The 22,519-nt window shown below is 36.4% G+C and overlaps 1 protein-coding gene across 2 annotated transcripts in view; it reads left to right on the top strand.

Annotated features, from left to right (window-relative positions):
* Positions 1-22,519, top strand: part of VWA8 (von Willebrand factor A domain containing 8) — a 188,459-nt gene that overhangs the window by 77,964 nt on the left and 87,976 nt on the right. For both annotated transcript variants that reach the window (XM_072032521.1, XM_027472319.3), the window contains exons 21-23: positions 8,258-8,334; positions 20,535-20,610; positions 21,282-21,417. In XM_072032521.1, the coding sequence (XP_071888622.1) occupies positions 8,258-8,334; positions 20,535-20,610; positions 21,282-21,417 (289 nt within the window). The remainder of the gene's footprint in view (positions 1-8,257; positions 8,335-20,534; positions 20,611-21,281; positions 21,418-22,519) is intronic.

The raw sequence follows: 22,519 nt of genomic DNA, 5'->3' as shown, positions 1-22,519 counted from the left end.
GGCTTGTTTTCAGGATTTGAACTTTGAAGATTGGTAGATGAAATTCAGTAAGTCAAAACTAAATGATCTTGGTGGATGTTCTCATCTGCCTTTCTTAATGAAGCCAAGGAGATGTTGAAGGCAAGTGTTGGGTGCTAACAAATCATTAGGAGTTCAACCTCACAAATAAATGACTTTATTCATATGTAGTCCTTGATGCCTATGCGGCCCGGGATTTTGCTGCATGCATGTATTATGTGAAAATATGGCTTTGTCTAAATGTTTGCTTGCAATGCTTGTTGATTTATTTGGGTCGCAAACTGGAATGTGCTTCAATTTGATATATAAGCAAACAGGTTTCTTCAAGTCCTCGGGAAAGGCAGTGGATAGATAAGAATTTTCAGCTGTTGATTAGTTTTTAATAAAAGGCAATGCCAACATTTTAAATACGGTTTTTGATGTTACATCCAGAAACTGCCTGAAGTCTGAGTGTGAATGAGGCCATCCATAGTTTCTCAAAGCAACCATAAACAGCTTCTTTCTTGGCTGCGAGCAAGCAGCAGCTATTTATTGCTCTCAAAGCAATAGGCAGACGACCACAAGAATCCTGGTTAGTAAAGGTTACTTATTTCCAACTTCACAATGACTGTTTATGTCATCATTACCATATAGCTCTTACATCATTCCCTGAGCTTCATAGGACTGAATTATTTTTACCAAGGAAAACTTTCAGGCTATTTTGTTGGGATTTTTTTTTTTTGATGGACATTGTACAGATTGTGGATTGGCTACTTTTATAGTCTCCTTAAATTTCCTGCCTTTGTCAAATAGGAGATAAATTATGCTAATAAACAGAATTTGTTTATGTGGGAAAACTTGTAAAATACCAGTGGCAAAACCAGTTTTTTGGTCGTACAATTAAATTTTACATATAACACTTCCCAGAGAAGAGTTACAAAATTTTTGCATTTGGAAGTTGCCTCAAGAGAGGTGTTGGATGACCTTTATTGGTCATAGGTGAAGTCTTGGCAAACATCAGCTGTCTTTGAAGAGACCAAACAAAATATTCATAGTTCTGAGGGATTTCTGGCTTTCTGGGGAGAGAAGGCTCTGTGGCCTTGTCACTTCTGAAGTATTTTGTAACCATGAAGTACTGAAACACTTAACCCCATGTTAAACAAAATAAAATTATTTTATTTGACCTCAGTCTTTTGCTGTAATTTATAGTATGAGCTGTTCAGATAGCTGATCTCATAAATTGAGCAGGTTCTGCCATAGCAATGAATACTGAATATATCTGCTTTCACAGTTAGCATGCAGGAAGCATCTCATAAAAAAAAAATGAGTTCATTTTGTCCTTTACAGTTACTGTTTTATTCACTCTATACATATGGTATAAGTATAAATATTTTTAAATGACTGAAGTATGTAAACAAAGGCCCAGGTGTTCTGCCATACCTTGAGAACTACATGTAATCCCCAGCCACATCTTCATTAATGCTTCATTAACCCTTATCCGTTCCATAATGGGTCTTTTAAATAATATCCTCGTTTTTTGAATTGTTCAAGAGAATGATTTAGTTTGAAACAGACCTCCAGGATCATCAAGTCTAACCGTTAACCTGACACTGCCAAGTCTACCACTAGGCCGTGTGTGTCCCTGAGCACCACACCTACGAGTCTTCTGCATACCTCCAGGGATGGTGACTCAACCACTTCCCCGGGCAGCCTGTGCCAAGGCCTCACACCCCATGTGCAGGCGATATTCTTAGGTGTGTCTTAAGCACTTCATGCCCCTCTTTTTGACTGTACCCTGCCAGCTTTGGTACAGAGTGCTTGTCTTGTGCACAGAGTCTTGTGCACTTATATCATGTGTTGTAGACCTTGCACCATTTTCAAAGTGTAAAGCATAGCAAGGAAAAGTAAGCATTACTGTACGTATTGTATAGACATTACCAAAAATGAAGAACTTTCTCTGTCAGTCTTCCTGAAGAATGGACAGAGGAAATGAAATATGCATTGGGACAGCCTCGGTGTTCATCAGGACCGTTCCCTATGTGACATCTTCTGCTTGCTCTTCTCTTTCCACAGTTGCCAGTTGCTCTTTTGCTTTGTAGTTTTCTCCATCAGCAACTTTTACTGTTTTTAAGTATTTGTTACTGGCTAGTCTCTCCTTGAACAATAATAAGGAAGAACTTTTTTTTCCTCTCCTAAATAATTAATATTAAGACATAAGATATGACACTCTGATGTTTATTATTCTTTCATATTGGTTATGTCCACTTTGCAACAAGAAACACCAAGTTGGTAATAAGAATGATCAGATATGCTGTAAGTTACTGATTAAATTACTGCTGAATACAGAGATCATCTAAATCTTGTGCTTCTTCATTTGGTGGTGTGGGAATTTGGATTTTGACTTTGTGTTTTTACTGTTGTTCAAAATTGCTTACTTCTTTTCTCTCCTTTAAGTACTTCACAAGTCTAATTAGACAATGTATATGTAAGGGGAAGTGAGAAAAGGATACGAAGTAGAATAAGAATGAAGGATTCTATGAAGGTGCTAAATATTGCTGTATATAATTAGAAAGAAGACCATGACAAAATCTTTGGCAAAGCTTAGTGAAAATGTTAAAGAGGGCCTACAGCAAGTAGACTGTCACAAATATGTTAAAAGAATTTAGAAATGTAATGGCCTGTTGGCACTTCCTCTTCTATCAGGGAGATAAATCAACATGTAATTGCATCCTTTCTTCAGCCTTCTTTAAATGAGAGATCAGTTTCACGGAACTCATGGACTACCACTAGGAACGTATTTTGTTCTTGAAAAATTTAGTAAGACAAACAATAGAATCTTTCTTAAAGATATTTAAAACAATGTGCTTGAATATGTCTTTTTTTCTAGGGTAAGATTCTTCTTATATCTTTGTGAAATTGAATTAGATAGATAGTGAGAGTGTACTAACATCTGTCACCAACAAAACTAGAAATACCAAATGCTTAGCATCTCAACTCCTCCAGAAATAGTGTAAAGGACTTTGTTTTCGTGCTTCAACTTGTAAAAATGGACAGCTTCCTCTGCAAGGCAAGAATGTACTAACCTAAACCTACTTTTTTTATTATTATTATCATTATGAGCATAAAGAAATTGAGCTCTACATGAACTAAATTAGGCAAACCATTATGGTATTTTTTGCCTGAGGAATTCTGTGTGGCAGTTGTGGAAAAATTGGAAAGTATTTGTCTCATTTGCTACAGTCGTAACCACATTTGCACATCTGAGAATATGCATGCTCATTAAATGTCTGCTTATATTATTGCTTTCTGCCTTTACGAGTTATATTGAAGAATAAGAACAGAAAAATAAGCAATTAATTGGTTTTCTTTGGGAGTTGTCTTCCCACAGATTCTTTCTGTTTTATTTTTTTCATATCTTTCTCTGCACTGAACTTCAAGCTGTCCTGCCTCGCTGGAAATGTAAAGATGACATTTTGCCTAGCAGTGCACCATGCCAAATATTGTGCTTAAATTCAGAAAAAAAAGTAGGATATCTACAAGCTTGTCTAGACTTGTAGTCAGATGTATCCAAAACAATCGATTTATATTGAAAATTAAGTTTATTTGCTGTTCTTGTGAAATTGTTTTTTAATCTTATTTTTTTGCTTGCCTCAGATGATAAATTAATAATAAAATAATGAGAGCCTTAAACAACAGAACACTTGTGCAATGCACTGTTGTGGCCAATATATAGATCATAGCTAGGGCAATACTTAGATCACTACTGATTTAAAAGTATTTGTTCCAAGCAGGAGTTGACAAGCTTAATAGTACCAGGAGTGTTCAGAGAGTTGTATAGGTTGCTACTTGTTGTTCTGGTGATACCATTTTTTATTTTTAAATCAGGACTGTAGTTCTGATTTTACATCCTTGGGTGTAAAAATAGCAGCCACTATCAAAATGCATGCACTCTTGCAAATGTTTCGTTGGCACATACAGGCAAGTTACAGCATGGAAGATGGTTCAGTGCCAGACTCAATGTTAGAAACCATTCATTAGCAAAAGTGTCATCATTGTCTTCATTTAGGAAACATAAGTTTCTGTTTTAATGATGCTATCAATATAACTCTTTTATGAAGTCAGAAACTAAGAACTTTGACATGAGGATTCTGTATATTGTATATTGAAATTTAATAAGAAGTCAAGATTGTCCTTTTTTCCCTATTAATAAAATTTTAAAATCAATTACAAACATTCCTTAAAGGCCAAAATGAAAAAGTGACAAACTGATTTTCTCACCAGTTTTAAAAACTCGTTTCATTCTTCAGTAACGAAAGAGGTGCTTTGCTGAAGGTGACTAAAGCTACACAGGATGACTTGGTGCTGAAATGGAAAAGGTTCGATTGCCGTGCCCCAGCTGAAGGACAGCACTGAGCAGCACAACATGCTAAACTCTTTAACTGCTTCACTATGACCTGAAAATCATTTAAAAGAAAACAAGGAAGCATTTTTTTAGGCTTTTTTTTTTTTTTTTTTTTTTTTCTAAGAGGCAAACTGTTAATCCCAAAAGCTTGGGCCCAGTTCTCTTGGACCATAATTTTACGGAGTTAAGTTGGACTGTGCGGGGGAGAAATTTGTCCCACTACTGTAATAGCTGCATCCTGAATTGCAAAACACCTCCAGGGACCTGTAAAAACCTTGTTTATACTTGAAATGGCAGTTACTGCTGGAAGATTAAGTCATTTTATCCTTGGTAACAAGTGTTTACAATGTCAGTTAAGAGAAATTTTAACTAAGGGATTATTTTGCCTTCTAATTACGTAGTGTCCTTCTTGTTATTCATTAGTGCAGTTATTTACTTCCCATTTTCCTCTTTCAGTTGTCTCATATGTCTGACAGAGTAAAAATTGTCTGATACTTGCTTTCTGAAATATTTTTACTCACTTCAGCTGAAACACCAACACAGATGTTATTTTTCCTCTAATTAGCATACGCTTGTATTTCTGATAAATGAAGCAACCGCAATGGTACATCTATAAATAACGCACAAAGTGTTAATGGCAAACTGGTTTCTTTTCGGCTGCAGGAATCGCAGATGATGTGAGATGACATTCTCAATCCAGGCTGAGTTCAGCTGAGCATTTTAGCATGCTCACAGGACGTGTGTAGTTCCTATTCTTTCAGTTTAAATAGCTGACTACGAGCTATGTGGGTGGCTGGAAGATAGAGCTCCATCCTTGGCACAGGGTATAGAATGAAAAGAGAGGAGGGCGATTTTGTTGCCATTGTGGTGGTTTCTTATTTCTGGGATGCTTCTAATTTATTTCAGAAGTTGTTTTTTTTTTTGTCTAAAGTACGTTAGCATTTCCCATGTTTCGTGTTCATCTGAAGAAGGCTACCAGACATATTCTTTATGCCACGAGGATGCAGTGAGTTCAGAATAAAATTTTCTTGGCCTTACATTAGTAAGTATTACTTAAGGAAGGAACTCATCTGAGCTCTTTTTTGCAGTTTTTTAGTGGTATAAAAGAAGTGGTATAAAAGTGGCCTAAATGGCTTTGGTCTCTCGTCCTTACTTTCTAATATATCATGCCTTCTCAATGCAGTAACAGAGACAAAGAGAAGTGGGAACTTGTCATGAAGTAAGAATGTGGAGGAACAGAATCAAAGGGCTTTGACTTGAACTTTGCTCCAGCTACTGTTGCCAACCAAGAACTTTCTGTGGTACACCACAGCCTCTGTGAAGGCACATAATGTACTCTGTGAAGCAGTTCAGTCTAGAAGTTGGGCAATGTTAATGTGTTTATAATAGCTAAAATCTGGTGGGAATGCCTTTTGGCCTTTGGATACTGCATGCACGTTTTAAAAATGTACCATATTCTGAAATCAAGTTAGCCTTACAATGAAATAAAAGCAGGTGTGCAGGCAATCTGGTAAGATGCACAAATAAGGAAAGGGCGAGGTGTGGTAATAACACAACACCCATTGACTTCACTGTGTTACTTGGGTAATAGTGCTCTCTGCCTTCCTCCGTGGTGGTCCTCCACCATGCTGGTGTCTTCTGAGCATCCTTTCAAAGGTAAGGCGTGTTCTTGCCACTACTCTTGGTGATAACAGCCTGGACAGAAATACACAAAACCAGCCACGCAGTCCTTTATTCCTTGGAAAAGAAGAGACAGAGGGGGGAAAAATGTGTTATTTTGTAGCTGGGAAAATACTCTTTACAAACATTATTTTAAGAATCTACCATATACATACAGTAACCATTTGTTTGATATTAACTCTGTTTTACGTTGATTGAGATATTTCTTCAGCTTTGTACTTGCCAGAGCTGGCTAGAGTTTCCCTCTGCAGGGAAAAGAACATGCAGACCACTAGGGATTGGTACAGAAAACTCCATGTGGGCATCTGCCCAGGTTTTTTTTAGCTCTCCTAGGAAAAAAAAAGGAAGCTGCTTTCAGCATGGATATTTGTGCTTGATGTTCGAAGTATTCCCATTTTTTCGCCCATTTATGATTTTAAGTATCTGACTGCAAGTAGTAGCAAACAAATGGGAATACATTTGTGCACGTGCGCCACTAGAGGATTCTTGTCCTGTTTCTGGTTTCTTTTAATGCTTCTGATCTAGTTCCTGAAGTTGCATGTTTTCCCTCAAATAGATATGTTCTGAGTTTCTAGAAAAGTCACAATATCATCCCATTTCAAAGCAGTGGAGAATTGTGTCTCCAGTGATAGTTTTCAGAAGTGTCAGGTGATAGATATTAAGTGTGTTGTAGCTTCCTATTACAACTGGGTATAAAGCTGTAGGTTCTTCTGAAGGACCAGATGGAGGAAGGCTCATGAGAAGGCGTGTGGCAGAACACTAACTTGAATTAGCTTCCCCGTGTTCAAGTTGAGTCTACAGTAGGATCTAGGTAGTTCTATTTTTGTCATCTCTGCTGTAATTTTTTTCCCCTGCTCTTGTGGTGAGAACTTTCCTTCAGTGATTTCAACTTCCACACATATGTGCGTGATTCTCCATTCTCATGAATGTAGTCATATGAGAGACTGTGGTCCCCTTCGGAGAAGCTTGAACAGTTTGCAATTCTGCAGCTGTCAATTACCATCTTTCAGCTAGAACTTAGTCATAAATGTCATAACTTGCAGTTATGAATGCTCCTATCCTGTTTCAGTGCCAAGTGAAACAGATTAGCTGGTCTCAAGTTGGTTTAATCTAATCTCTTTAATCTGTCTGTGGGTTATATTTATCTGCTTTGCTTTACACTGGTATGGACTAATGATGCATTCATGCAGTCAGAGTATGAATCTAAACAGAGGGATGGTATCTTCTCAATCTGCTTTTGGCTGGGTTACAATCAAACTTTTCTTTCTACTCATTTATCTTTTTCCTTTATTCCCTTTAGCAATCTGCACTTTCTTGCAGGAGCGATAAGAATTTTTGAAGTGAAGCTCCTATTGCAGTTTAGTACACGTCAGGGGACATATGACTTGGATTCCTCTAGGATGAGACTGAGCTAGAACATGTTCTGCAGCTCCACACCTAATGCCTTCCATCTGTTAATTCCTTCCGTGTAACCAGGCTAGGCATGGGCTGAAGTACCAGCTTCTGAAACAGTTGTACAAGACACGGTGGCGTAGTAGCAACATCTGGTTCACTCCAGAAACTCACCATCGTTGTTCTGCACAGCTTCCTAATGCAGACATACTGCAGTAGGAGCGTCATCTCCAACCCAGTTCTGAATCTGAGAGCATTTTTTGCTAACTTCCAGTGGTGTGGGATTAACAGATATTACCAAGGTGATGTCTTAACTCCTTGTGACAGCTACAGGATATTTCCTATGACCATCAAAAGTATCTTTTCAACTTCCAAGCCAGCTTCCCAGCATTCAGAGCCTTGTGATACCTTTGTGAAATGAAAGGGTTGTAAACAAACAGAGGTAGATAAAGGGATGCATATGCATGAGTGGTAATTCCAGAGACACAGTCCTATTTCTGATTTCTCCTAGTAAGACGCATAAAGGTTTTGTAAATACATACGTATGTAAAATAAAATTAAATTGCATTCAGAGTTCTTTGATGCGAACTAAAATTGTATTTGCCTGTAAAGAAGTCTGGATAATCTTTGAACAATTTTGGAAAGTTACCTTTTTCTCTTTTTGTAGCTGTTGAATGTATCTTTATAACTTAATAACTCTTCTTTATAACTTTAATAACTCATAAATCAACTTCTATCACTCTTAAATGTGTAATTATGTCTTCATATCATATTTATTTGCTACAGGGTGTTGGGAAAAACAAGATTGTTGACAGATTCCTTCACCTTTTAAACAGGCCCAGAGAGTATTTACAGCTGCATAGGTAAGACTGAGTTACATTTCCATACTTTGTGTTTGTAGTCCGATTTCTCATGTTTTAAAACTCATGTTTCTGAACTTTAATTTGGTCTTCTTGTTTGAACAAATTCCGTGTTATGTTAGGCAGCACACAAATAGACCGCAGAAATGTATCCTTTTCAGAGGCAGAGGCGTTAAGCTGACAGGTTAAGGAGGTTACAGAAGTCTAGTGGAATCACTTTACTTAACAAAATAGGAAGCAAAATAGAGCTTACTGATGTCAAACCATGCTCAAGAAGAGAGTATGCTGTCATTTCTAGGGAGATTTCCCAAAGCATGTGTGAGGGGAAAATTTTCAAAGGCACTTGCTTGAATACATCATTCATTAGATAAGAAATACTCTGAATAATAAAAGTTCATTGTTTCCTTTATTTGGCATTGCTGCTTAGCATATTTGTTTCTCTAATATCCATAAACATGTTGAGATTAGAAAATTATAATTTTTTTCATATGCAAGCTAACAAAAGGACTTCAATACAAGAAACCAATTGAAAACAATTCAAAAGCTGAAATAAACAACAGGTAATGGTGTGCAGAGCTTTTAATACTGATTTATCTGTCTGCTATTTATGACTCGAACTGTGCGTGGATCAGTAAACTGAAACAAAGACTGAATTGATATAGAAGAATCATTTTCGGTTGAACTGCATCCTTTCTCAGCTTCATTCCTAATCTTTACCTCCCCCCCTTGAACTTCTATCTTCATCACCCTGTCTCTTTCTATAATCACTGTTTTTTTAAATAGTGCTAATAAAAATGTACATCTTTGGTATTTTGCCCTTTAATAGCACAGTCCTTTTAACACTTTCTGTCTCACTTTCTCCCCAGCTTTTTGTCTACAAATGTCTTGTCCTCTCGTTCCTAATACTTGGATAGCTCTATCTCATCACTTCTCTTCTGCTGTTTTCTTAGATACTTCCTCTCCTAAACTTCCATCACTTCCTTTTCTGACCTGTTACTTTTCAGCTTTGCATTAACTTTCATGTCATCTCTGCTTGAAGCAGCCACCTTCTCCTTCTGGATAAAACATGTTATAATTTTGTGTAAATCCCATTCATTTCACAAAATGCTGCAGTATTCCTCTTTGCTCAGTGTATGTGCCTGTTGAAAAATTGTTCTGCTGTGGGGCGTGGTTAAGCAGAACAGTATATGTAAATACAAATTCAGACAGCTCAGGGCTGGGAGTGTTGTATAAATATGCAGTTTGGGGTGGTGATGGAGCCATAGAATATGTTAGCTACAGTACGCTACTTGAAAGAGCACCAGGAAAAAAAAGGTGCCTTTTTTTTTGTCTAGTTGAGACAAATTTCTGTAGACTCTGTCAAGTTCTGTTTGTGGTCACAGTGTTATAGGGATAGGTGGCAAATGATGAGCAGTCCTATGCGGTTCTACAAAAATAATTCCTGAATATGGAAAAATCACAAGTTTCTATTTCCTGGGTGGCATTTTGAAATACCTTCTGAAGAACACAGTCTGTATAGTACCTGAGTGGACTTTATAGGATCTTTAAACAGGTAATCCTGATAATCCTAAATATTGTCAGTGCACACTTTTGGACTATAAAACAAAATTAGAAACAGTTTACCCCTCAAAATTGAACACTAAGCTTTTAGATGTTTTGTTTTTTTTTGGAGGGGGAGGGAAATAGAGTCAGTAGCTTATAGCAGAGACAGAATCACAGAACTTCTAGGTTGGAAGAGACCTCAAGATCATCGAGTCCAACCTCTGACCTAACGCTAACAGTCCCTACTAAACCATATCCCTAAGCTCTACATCTAAACGTCTTTTGAAGACTTCCAGGGATGGTGACTCCACCACCTCCCTGGGCAGCCTGTTTCAATGTCTAACAACCCTTTCAGTAAAGAAGTTCTTCCTAACATCCAACCTAAAACTCCCCTGGCGCAACTTTAGCCCATTCCCCCTCGTCCTGTCACCAGGCACGTGGGAGAACAGGCCAACCCCCACCTCGCTACAGCCTCCTTTAAGGTATCTGTAAAGAGCAATAAGGTCGCCCCTGAGCCTCCTGAGCCTCCTCAGACACATCTTATTAGAAAATTATCTAGTGTGTGCATTTCATCTTCCATGGGGTGGTTACTTTGATGAAATACTATAAGAAGTTCTGGTGATCTAAACACTATATATATTCAACAAGATTAAATCAGGGAATATTTTTCTTAGAAGCAATGAGCCAATACAAGGAATAATTTTAAGATCTCAAAATTTATGTCTTGTATTTACAGATGATGAGAGGAGAAAGACAGAAAAGAGAGTGCTTTTCTTTAAACATCTTTTCTGACATCTGTATTTACTTGTTCTATCTGATTCACATGGAAGGGTCAGCTTGACCTAAAGAATTAGATTGCTTATGGAGGTTATAAATCCTTCTCCTTAACCTTGCTTACCTCATTGAGAGGTTTTATTTTCTGGGGTGCAATTTAGATATATATAGCACCTATTGCCATATTGATAAACATTCTTTGGAACCACTCTGATAGCAGCACTAAGAACAGGAGTTGGCACTCGGCACTTCTGTTTCCAACCAATTTGGGGGGAAAAAAAGGCACAAGACTTTGCTTAACTTTGTTAAGTTTTATAAACCATTTTGGGACCATGAATCCGAAAACCTTTACTGAAAGGAAGCTGTGATTAAATTTAATAAGGAAAAAATTTAAGAAAAATGTTTGCTTATAAATTATTCAAAGAGTTGTCTGCCTTTGCTTACATACTTCTTAATATTAGGAGTTGATCATGACATAGAAAAGAGTAAGTACTGGAAAAATGTGCTATATACCAGATCTCTCTTACCACATACAGCTGGGTTTATAGGACTGTTCCTGAAATTGGCAATTTGGGTTAGGCTGTGCATGGCTTCTGTTTAGGGTTGCACTTAGGAAGCATCCTGCTTCCTTTCCATGCTGAACAGAGAGTTTTTACATGTTGGGATTTCCCAGTTAGTCCATTTCCTAAAAGAATAAGTTCTGGCACAGTAATCCTCAAGTTTTGTTCACCCCTCAGGGCTGGTTGTACCCAGGGAACTGGCTGCATGTCATAAAACATATCACAGAGTTATCTTCCCTAATATTAAACTTCAGGGTTTTACCACTTTCACCTTGAGTGCACATTCACGATGCTGCTAGAAGGTGAAAATCTATGAGGCCTGTGCAGTCGCAGGCCAAGACAACATCTGTGTAGAAATCAGACACGTACTGGATGGATGACTTATTTGGAGGACATCAAAGTTTCTAATAAAGTGTAACAGAGAATGAAGTACTTGTTTTATTCCTAAATGTGTGAACTCTGGAAAACCTCATAATTTTATGAACTGTGCTATTACTACATTTGCCATGTCTCATGTGAGCAATGTGGAAAAAAAAATCACTGGTGGTTTTTCACAAAAATCTGAAGCCAAACTTGGTAAATATTATGGATCTGTAAAACAAATTTCACTGAATCAAGAAAAAGCTTTTCATGAAAGTTGATAATATCTTGCTGTAAATTACAAAGTTTCTTGAAACAAGAATATTCAACAGAAGAAAAATGAAATAAAATAAATCTTTAAAGTAGACTCAGGCAAGAACATGTGCCCTGTCAAGACTATAAAAACCTTCTTAGCCCTGAAAATATTAAAATGTAAGCTCCTAGCTCTCCTGTGTAAAAGCATCAGAAGAAAGTACTGTGGACTTGAGACTGTTGGCTCCTTTGATGTGATCAAAGAAAAAAAAAAAAAAGATGAGTTTTACTTCTCTTACGATCAAATTACTAACGAATAGTACATAAGGAATGGTTTTGCTGGAGTACAATATCCTTTATCTGTCATTTAAAGTTATGCATCTGCTTGGAGTTCAGTCCTACTGTCAAGCTGCTTTTTAAAATTTCAATGACAATGATTTCTCTTCCTTGCAGTTACTATTTCTGTGTAGTGTGGTATTATATAACTACAGTATTCACTCTTCTGTTTCCAGTGCAAGATTGATCTGTGGCTCAAGATGTTTTGTTTGGTTGGTTTGGGATTATGAAGAGACTTTTAAAATAAAGCTTCCCAAAAGCTTAGATTCTTACAAGGAATGTGAAGAAAAATCAGTGACATACATTTTATAGTTGTTTCTGCTAGATTAATAGATGGGGTGATAGATTTTACATACTCAAGACGTTTGAATTAATATGTACATCAAGCTTTTCAAGTCACAGAATCATTCAGGTTGGAAAAAACCTCTGAGATCATCTAGTCCAATCTTTAATTTAGCACTGCCAACTCCACCATTAACCCATGTCCCTAAGCACTACATCTGCCTGTTTTTTGAAGAACTCTGAGGATGGTGACTCAACTGCTACTCTGGGCAGCCCGTTCCAATGCTTTACAAGTCATATGTTGTCTAATCTTAGTGTTCATTAAATATTCTCCTAGTCTTTAATATATGAGATTAAGAAAAGGGGAAAAAGAAATAATGGCATATAACTTGTTCTCATCTGAAATCTTATTTTTGGCAGCTAAGTAGCACTGGAGAAATTCTGTGGAGATCATGTAGTGTCAACCCAAGATCTGATGTACAGCCGTGAAAGCTACCACCTCTGTTCTACTGGTGTTGAATTGGATTTAAGTCATGTAGCCAAAAGAGCAACTGGCAATAGGAACCTTCTGAAATGATCTGACATGAGTTGTGCTTCTAATTGCTCTAATAGCACGCAAACAAAAGCCTCTCTCCCAATAGTGTCTTTTAGAAAAATCATGTGTAAAGAAGGTCTGTGTTTCAAGCAGCACATTTGCTTGGTTCAGGAAGACACAATTTTCATTTTTCTGTGTTAGTACCTTCTTTGTAAAGTTGGTATAAATTACATTCATTGATTTTTGAGATTCTCAAAAGCTGTATGAACATGTCCTTGGCAACCAGCCCTGCTTGAGCCACAGGGGTTGGACAAGATGACCTTCCAACCTCAACCACTCTGTGACTCTGTTATTTACCAACAATTTCTGCAAAGTAGTAGCTGGATGACCCCAGTGATCTCTTATTCTAGTTATGTAGCAGTAGCCTCTCCTGCTAAATCAAAATTCTTCAATAGGAAAAAAAGAAAGAAGTTAAAAGTTAGTTTATCACATCTTCATAAAATTAGTTAAGCCAGCAGTGGTTGTTCCATGTGGTGAGTCCATTTGCGTTGTCCTTAGCTGACACCCAAATGTGCCAGTATCAAAAAGTAATTAGAACTGAAGTAATTAAGAAGCAGCTTCAGATTTCATTGTTTTTAGAACAAGAAAAATAAGAACATTTTTTGTAATAGGATTAAGTTTGATAACTTCTAGAAGATTTATTTAATGTTTTGATATAAGTGTAAATAACTAGCAGAAATTTTTCTGAGATGTTTGCTGGCTTCATGCTAGCTCGGCCATTGATCAGCCATGGGAAATACAAAAACTGCAGCTCACCATCTCCATCTCTGCAGAGTGTCTGCCACAGGCATTCCCATATGGAAATTAAAACTTTAAGAAAATTAAAACTTATCAGTCCTTTCTACTGCTATGGAAACTTAGTTACTGTCAACAACGGGGGAGAACTAGATGCCCCCTCTGAGCTACCACAGAGGCGGCCACTGAAGTAATAGTAAGTAAAACCAGTCAACCTCAACTCTGGTGTCTTCAATATGTAGATGAGCAGTCATTTAGTTGGGTAAGAACATTGTGGTCACTTACAGAAATAGAAGCTTTTCATGAGCAGGCTGCAGTGTAATCTACATCAATAATTTATTGATGGGTTATGAATGGATTTCCTGCTACGCAGAGCCTCCGTGCAGAAGGCACAAAACAAGTAGTTCTTGTTCAAGCTTTCTTTTTCTGCATATCAATGTATATTTTATTTTTTTGTTGTGAAATATGAAGCAGTTTATTGCCCAAAAAGAAAATAGGAATCTTTACAAACTCATGCGACTAAAAGAGGGAATGATTTTTAGTGCACAGGAGCTGTTCTTTGTAATGTCAAAAAAGTCAAAGTTGCTTATAAGTATGGTTTGATACCTTTTTATGAAACTAGGGGCTATATGAAGTTTTCTTCTTCTTTAGCTTTGAAATAAATCTGTTTGAAAATGTTGTGCTTGCTTTGAGGTTTGTGCCCTTAAATTAGCCCTATTAAGTCTTAGTTCTCTGTGTGATATCCTTTCTTACAAATTCAGGTAACTTGTTTTCCACTCTTCTAGGCATTAATATATACCTAGGCTAAAGCAGTTTGCCTTTGTTTTAAATTTGATGTCTTACTACTGTCAGTAGGATGCTGACTGCTATAAGAATTCGTTATCTGATAATCTTGCTATTATTTTAGAAGACACCGCACTACCTTATTCTGGTTTTCCTAATGTTATGTTTCATTTCAAAGAACTTACCCATCAAAGTTACTGTTTGCTTTAGTGACTGATGATTTGAAAGTGTGGTACGTGGTTCATTTTTAACATCTACTACACTTCGTGCTGTGCCTTTTTTAGTTCTCTAATAAATTACAGTAATCTGATGATCTTTTCTTCCAAAAATTAACTGAGTTTACATACGTTATCCTTTTCAAAATAAATGTAATTTCGCTGTGATCTTTAACAATCAAATTAATGGAGAGGTTTGGGATAGGAAAATGAGCTTATAGTATCCCTACAAGCAATACTTACTACAAACTGTGCATTAATCTTTTGATGTTAATTTTCTTTCTCTCTTTTTCGGCACACGTAATCAGTATAAAATCTAATTACCTGTTTCCCCTATTGAGATCATTTAAAACTACCCTTTCAGCTTTATTGACTTTGTTTTTTCTTTTAAATTCAAATTAAAAGCAAACAAAAAAAAGTTGTTTCGAGAAGTAGTAACTTAGTTCACCCAAGATATAGATGAGCACCTAATACTGTGGAGCTATGGTGCACTTGTTCACAGAACTACGTTTGGTCCTCTTCTCTTGAAAGAGTATAGGACTATGTAAGAAATTTAAACGCTGATATAACTGTGCAGGTGTTTTTTTTCTTTTTCTTTTTTTTTATTTTTTTAAAGTGAACAACCACAGAGAAGCTATCTCTGTAGACAACTTTTGCTGAAGCAAGTGCTCTTAAACTGCAGTTGTTTGTTTGAAGAATCCATTGAACACAGTGAAGACGTATGTGTGTGTGTATTTGTATGTTGACAGACACACAAAAAAAAAAAAAAAAGGCTGGATGATCATTCCTCATGATTTGAGACCTGAATCTGTATGCGTAGAGTATTTTCTTTTCTTGTTGGACAAAGTAACCAGTGCATCCTTTATTTTTTATGCAGCTCAGGTTTGGAAACACACAACAAGGCATGTTGTTGTTGCAAAGATTTATGTTGTAAAGTATTGAATTTGCTGGCTAACATTTAATAGGTGTCTTTGTTTTTTTGTTTGGTTGGTTGGTTTGGTTTGGTTTTTGTTTTTTGTTTGTTTTTTTTTTTTTGGGGGGGGGGGGGGTGTTTTGTTTTTTACACCTTCAGTGTTGCAATGCCAAGCTCACAAAAAAGTTCATGCAAGCCATTGGTCTTTTTTTCCAAATGTCAGCTTTTTGTAAGTTTTCTAACTAGTTCTGCTATTGTCAGATTCCAGGTGTTAGAGAATTACTCATTTATCTTTTTGTAGGAATTGAATTCAGCTTGAATATCCTGCTGTGTGACTGCTATGGAGAAGTAACTTAGGTTACAAAACCAGGTTGTTTCATTTTCTTCTATAGCTGAAGCAACATTCTCTAGCTTTTCTAGCTAGTATACTCTGTGAAATGTATTCTTATACACAATAAGGGGAGCTGTAGGGTGTCGTGTTTCTTCTTTTGTGGATTTTGCAATTAGGCTGAATGACTTTGTTGTTATACCACATTATGTTGCAAATGTTGCATCTTGTTTTAAAAGATGGATATTGTAACTTGATTTCAACTATATAACCTGAATTAAACATATAATTCCCTTTGGCCTTTGTTCTGCCACCCACAGTTATACTGAGTAATAAGTACTTTTATACTCCAAATAATTCTTTTGATTTTAAACAAATATATGTCCTGCTGAGTGGTTATAATAGTCTAGCAGAAAAAAATTAGGGATGTAATTATCCATACACGCAGAGAAAGGTAAAAAGTCTCATTTTAACAAAGAATGAGAAAGCTGGTTGGCTTTTCAGGGGTTTCAGAATTGCCTGAACTTAGTTGTCATGTCATGTAATGATATTCTCTGTTGGCTAAAGAAATAGAATTTGTACATGTCAGAGTCATTGAGATTGCTTGCTCTTCATCATGGTAATCCGTGAGTAGATGAGCTAAGCAGTTAACTTCAGATGGCTCTTGGCCTAATTATTTTTTGAATACTCATAACATTAGGTCACATCAGCTGGATGTATTCAGGTCTGTTTAAAACGTACTTGAGAAGATAGATAGCTGTATCTACATGTACGTAGGTAGATAATTAGATGGATATATACATCTCAGACACAAAGAGCATCAATTATTAGAACATGTATTCTGGTTCTCTGATTCTTCGTTCCAACTGAACACCGTAAAGTTTCTCTTGGAGGATAAGAGGTAGGTCAATCCTCAATCTTATTTACCTAAATTTGTTACAATGAGCACCAGCCCTAAAAACACAAGGTTACCTTTCAGAGATATTCTCTTACTCTTTCCGCCTCGGTAAGTGCATAAAAAAGCCAGGGCAGGCTTCTTCAGCACTTGTCAAAACGGAGTAATTCCAGTGAATACAGATGTTGGTAATGTTAGCTGAGGTTCTAATAACATGACCCATATGTGGGCAGAAGCCTTCTTGGGAATTCACATTTTAAAACAAAGAAGTGCAATACATTTTCCTTTTCTTAAGTTGGATACCACTAGCCTTCTTACTGAAGAATTTAATGCATTGATCTCATTTCTCTAAAGAACGATCTTTAAGCCAGGTAGTCCTAAAGATAAGCTAGAACAGATCGCAGGGAAAGAGGGACATTGAGTCTCCTATACTCTAACTATTTGAACTACAGGCCAGGTTAGCATTAAGAAATTGTATGAGTGTAACCTGGGTGGACAGTAGTTTTGGTTCAGTCTTGGGAAGATAAAAAATACATTTTTTTCATTTGTAATTTATTTTTTTTTAAGTATATGTATATATACACTCTCATCCATAGTCACTGCCATCTGTTTGGCCTCTATTCAAATTATGAATGGAAGTTCATAATTCCTTGAGGCATGATCTCACCAATAACAAAAAATGAGTATACTACCATAAGAATGTCCCTCTCTAACTTGCATTGTTTTGTAAGGCTGGGTTAAAGTCTAGCAGGATTGTCACTTCCCTCACATCTGCTGTTCCCTTATTTTCTGTGGTCGATGGAAATTTCTTCTGGCATGTCTCATAGCTCTTCCCTGGAAAGAAGGTATTGCTGTCACAGAAATAATAACTGTCAAAAACCAGTATGTATTGAGTAAATCTGTAGACCTCTGAAAAATCTGCCTTTGGGCTATATAATGCACCAGTAACAAAAAGTAAAAGGCAGTGATGTGAGCCAATAAACATCAACAACAACAAAAAAAGTCAAAAAGAAGTCTCAGAAGTGCTGCTGTGAATTGAATGGTAGTGTCACGAGTTGCTGGGTTTGGGTACTAGATCTTTCCGTCCTTTTTTCTTACAGAGAGTTTGTGGGCAGGGTTTGCAAGATAAAAATATGTTCTTAGGAAAGACATTAGTGAGTTTTTCATATTTTTCTTTTACAATCAGGAGAAAATAAATCAGTTCAGTTGAGCGGGATGACGATATGTCAGACAGTTTTTCTCACCCACTTCTGCATTCCCACAGTTGTGCTTCTGTGTGTCAGAACTATTTTCGTCTTGGGTGCCAAATGTGATGACATTATGAGGGTTTTGTATTCACGTCTTTGTTAGAGCCTAGTTAATACTAAGATGGTAATATTAATAAGTAAATGTGAAATAGAGTTTTCAGACGTTTCCTGTGGGAGTGAAATTCTACAGTCTGATGTTTTGAGTGCCAGACGTATTTTACACTTTGGAAAATCTGCATGCCATATAGTTCAAAAATACTTCAGATGTAGCATAGTTTTATTATTGTCTTTCAGTGTCTTTACATTTACTTAATTCATCACAAAGTAGAAATTTAAGAAACAAAGTTCAAGGAGGCAATGCAGTTATTTTTAGCCATTTTTACCCTGTTTAATTAGGTTTCTGAAGAACAGAAATAACAGAAACTAATTGCATAGCTTACGATTCTGAAAGGAATATTTACCTGTATTAACCCTAGTAAAATCATTCTTATATACATTGGCTGAATGTAACATCCAAAGTACATACTGGAGTTTTGCATTCACTTATATCATCAAACTAAAGGAATTAGTCTTGGGATGGGTATTTAGCTTTTACAATACATTGTAAATTTCCTGAAATATTTTGTTAAAATACTAGTGCTGAGCAAGAAAGAGGAAAAGAGGTAGCCATGGATAAGTAACCACAGAAAAAAAGTTAGAAATTGGATTTGGGATTTCAGTTGTTCTTTCATCTTGATTCCTTCCACAATTTTTACAGATTTATGTAGCTTTTATACTAGGCCTTAAGGAAATGGTAAACTTTCTAGTGTTTATTTCCCCCAAAGGTATGGTCAGTTCTGTCTTTCCTAAAGAATGAGATCATCCTAAGGATTTATGTTTGGTTTACACATTGTTAAAGTCTTCCACATCTGTAACTGTATAGGCTTGAACCTACAGAGTTGCTTCTGCATAGGCAGAAGTTACAACTGTTAACAGAGGTAGACTGATGGATACAATCTGAGAATTTAGTCCCTAAGTGATCTGTGTTCAAGAAACAAAGGTTGTTCTGTTGCTGTTTCTTTTATTAACAATTTCTCTACCCAATGTAGAAGTGAGCAGACACAAAGGATGATAGTGGAAGCTTTGTTTTTACTTCCATAATAGGATTTCTAGGATAATAGATTCATACTACAGCTTATTTTAGTGGTTTTAAAAATACTTGCAAAGCTGCATTTGCTGCATATGAGTACAATACGTATTTGAGTGTATTTTGAGGGAGTGTTGTTGCTTGTGAGAGGCCACAGTTGATGGAGTTGAGGTATGTGCTTTTATTACTTAAAGCAGAGGTAGTTTTAACTTTCAACCTTTTCTCTTCTGGATTAAAGTTCAGATGAAGAGGCAAATATTAAAAAATCTCTGTTCCTGTCCTATGTTTTATTGCCATGCATAGGAGACATTGAGAAAAATCAGTCATGAGTTTAAAGCTAAACAAGGAAATAACAGTTGGTAGGGGTAGAAATCCTGCTGACAGTTTCAAGTAGAGGAAATTTGTGTGTTATGCTGTCAGTTTCAGACTGAAATTGGAAGCTGACCATTTAATAGATTACTGCAAACACAGAAACACTACAAACACTACTGTGTTTGATTTCCCATACCTGTGAAGCTTATCAGAATATATATATATATATATATATTTTTTTTTTTTTTTATTTTTTTTTTAACAAGGTATTACAAAGTATACAGGCAAATCCAGTGTGGCGATACCTGCTACTGGATCATCCTGAATTGCAACAGTTTTTCATTTATTTGTACGTTCAGTGGTGGTTGAAATAGATGATGATAATGAAAAAAAAGGAATATTCTACTTACGGATTTTAATTAATCTATTTGAAGATTGAAGGTAAAAACCATTTGAGCAACTCAAAGAAAAATAAAACTTCAAAAAGAAATACTAACCTATTATACTATAGCCTCTGTCCCATCTAAGACCTTACTCTGTTCATGATACAAAGTGTAGCAAGTGCTAGTAAAAACTATTCCATCTGGTGTGGTTTAGATTGAACTAAAAATAGTTGATTTTTAGAATTCCACAGAAGTATTTTTAGTCTTATTCTTTTCGTGGTGGTTTGTCACGTGGAGAAGAGCAACTAAAACATTAATGGTTTGACTATGATACTGCAAATTCCTGCTTAGCTCAGGGTAGATTTCCCTGTTTGTCATTAATATGAAAGATGAACTATGTTTAACTGGAAGTAGCAGTAGCAGTAGTAATTTACCTACATGCAAAAGATACAAATTCACTTTTCAGTGTATTTATTTTCAGTTTTTCATTTAGTCATTTTACACTTTACTGTAACTCAAATTCCTGTGTATTTCAATTAATACTCTCTGTTTTTCCACATTTCAGGGATACAACCGTACAAAGTCTTACCCTGCAGCCTTCAGTTAAAGATGGTCTTATTATATATGAAGATTCACCACTGGTCAGTAGTAACATTTGAATTGCATATTTGGAAATGTATAGACAAGTATTTAAACATGCTCGCTTTTCAAATAAGAAAATTCTCAGTGATTTGATGGGAATAGCCAGTAAATGTGGTAACATTTTATTAACTTTTCATTTGGTTATGTTTGCCATGTGACAAATGCCAAAGAGGACAAGGGTCTCTGAGGTCTGCACATACACAAAATGAATGTGAAAAGTGATTTAGTTAGTGTCAACCCGACACATTCTAACTGGTACAGTGGCATTTCCCTTCTTCTTTTGGAGTATGTAAAAATGCCTCACGCCAGCCTGCAAAGTTGGACTCCAGACAGCTCTTGCAGTTGTTCTTCAGTTCTTTCAGCTTTATGTTGCCAGCCTAGATGCAAACTGCTACGCACTTCTTGTTCAGCACTTCTACTCTCAGTCAGGCTCCTTGGTAGCCTCCCTAGTGCAGTCCTTTCCGTCCATATCCTGAAGAAACACCTACCTTTCTTGTCTCACCTGCTTCCTCTTCTGTCTCTGCTGCCGTTCGGTCGTATTTCAGCCCTGTTCTGCCTCCCCTTCTCTCACTGCCACTGGCATCTTGCAACTACTGTCAGATATACCAGTAATGCACTTTCTCACAGCTATTTTTGGAGGGTTGTGCTGATTTGATTCTTTATCTTCCAGGTAAAAGCAGTGAAGTTTGGACATATTTTGGTAATTGATGAGGCAGACAAGGCACCAACGAATGTTACCTGTATCTTAAAAACCTTAGTAGAAAGTGGAGAAATGGTTTTGTCAGATGGAAGGCGAATTGTTGCCAGTAAGTAGATAGAAAACAATTTCATCACTTACAGTAAAAGGTAACGTGTTGCTGTTTTTCAGCAATTACATTGCTAAGTAAAGCCTCAGAGGAGTCCAAATGGAAAAAGTACTTGATGATAAAAAGGTTAGCAATTAAAGAAATTACGGTGATTTTCTTTTTTCTCTAAAGAACAGTTTAAAATAAGAGGTGTCTTTTCTTTTCTTTTCTTTTTTCTTTTTTTTTTTTTTTTTTTCTTTTCCTAACTAAAACTGTTTTTGCAGTAACCACAAAGGTTTTATTAAATTGGCATTTTCATGAATGGAATTCTCAGGAATTAAAACAAAAAAAAAGTCCCAACAGTTATAAACCGACCTCTCCACTTCCTATTCACCGTAAGAAATACAGATCTGTTTGACAAAATTATGATCTTGATTATACCCATCTGGATAGTAGGGGTATAACTTGACCAGATCTGGTAGTAAAATAAGAGTATGACTAAGGTTGAATGTTTAAAGGTTTCATCTAGTAAAATACTCTATGTGCTTTTACTATTTAAAGACATCCTGCAAGTCAGGGATACTTCATAATTTGGTGGGGTTTAATTCACAAGAACTGCAAGAACTAAATTTCTTTTTACATTTTTTTCAGAGAAAGGCCCTGTTTAAAATGTCATCTTGAACTTAGTAGACACGGTAGTTTTGGTAATATGTATAGTTTAAATATGAGTGGAGCAATCCCTTCAGCACTCATGTGGCACGACATTGGTTTTGCTTGTGATTGTAAACTGTAGGTGGGCCTATTTTTTAAATAACTGGATAGTCAGTTTCAGTTATTATTGTAGTTTTGCAGAGGAGATAAAAGGATTCCCAAAGCTCATGTACTAATGGAGACATGGTGGCAGGGAAGAAGAGAAGGCAGTCTGACTCATTCTGGTGAAACAGAGTCTTCAGGCACATGACATCATGTGCCTCTGGCTTCTCACAGATTTTTATAATATTCAGGAGGACTTTGTTCCTGTGTTCCCAGACGGGATAATGTTATACATATATAAAACATGTTTTATTCACCCTTTGCTTCAGCATTTTGGTCAAATGAGATATAAGCAGCTTAGGTGTCTCCC

Source organism: Anas platyrhynchos, chromosome 1, assembly GCF_047663525.1.
Source record: "Anas platyrhynchos isolate ZD024472 breed Pekin duck chromosome 1, IASCAAS_PekinDuck_T2T, whole genome shotgun sequence".
In the NCBI taxonomy this organism is placed as follows: Eukaryota; Metazoa; Chordata; class Aves; order Anseriformes; family Anatidae; genus Anas; species Anas platyrhynchos.
This window is presented reverse-complemented; position numbering and strand designations above follow the sequence as displayed.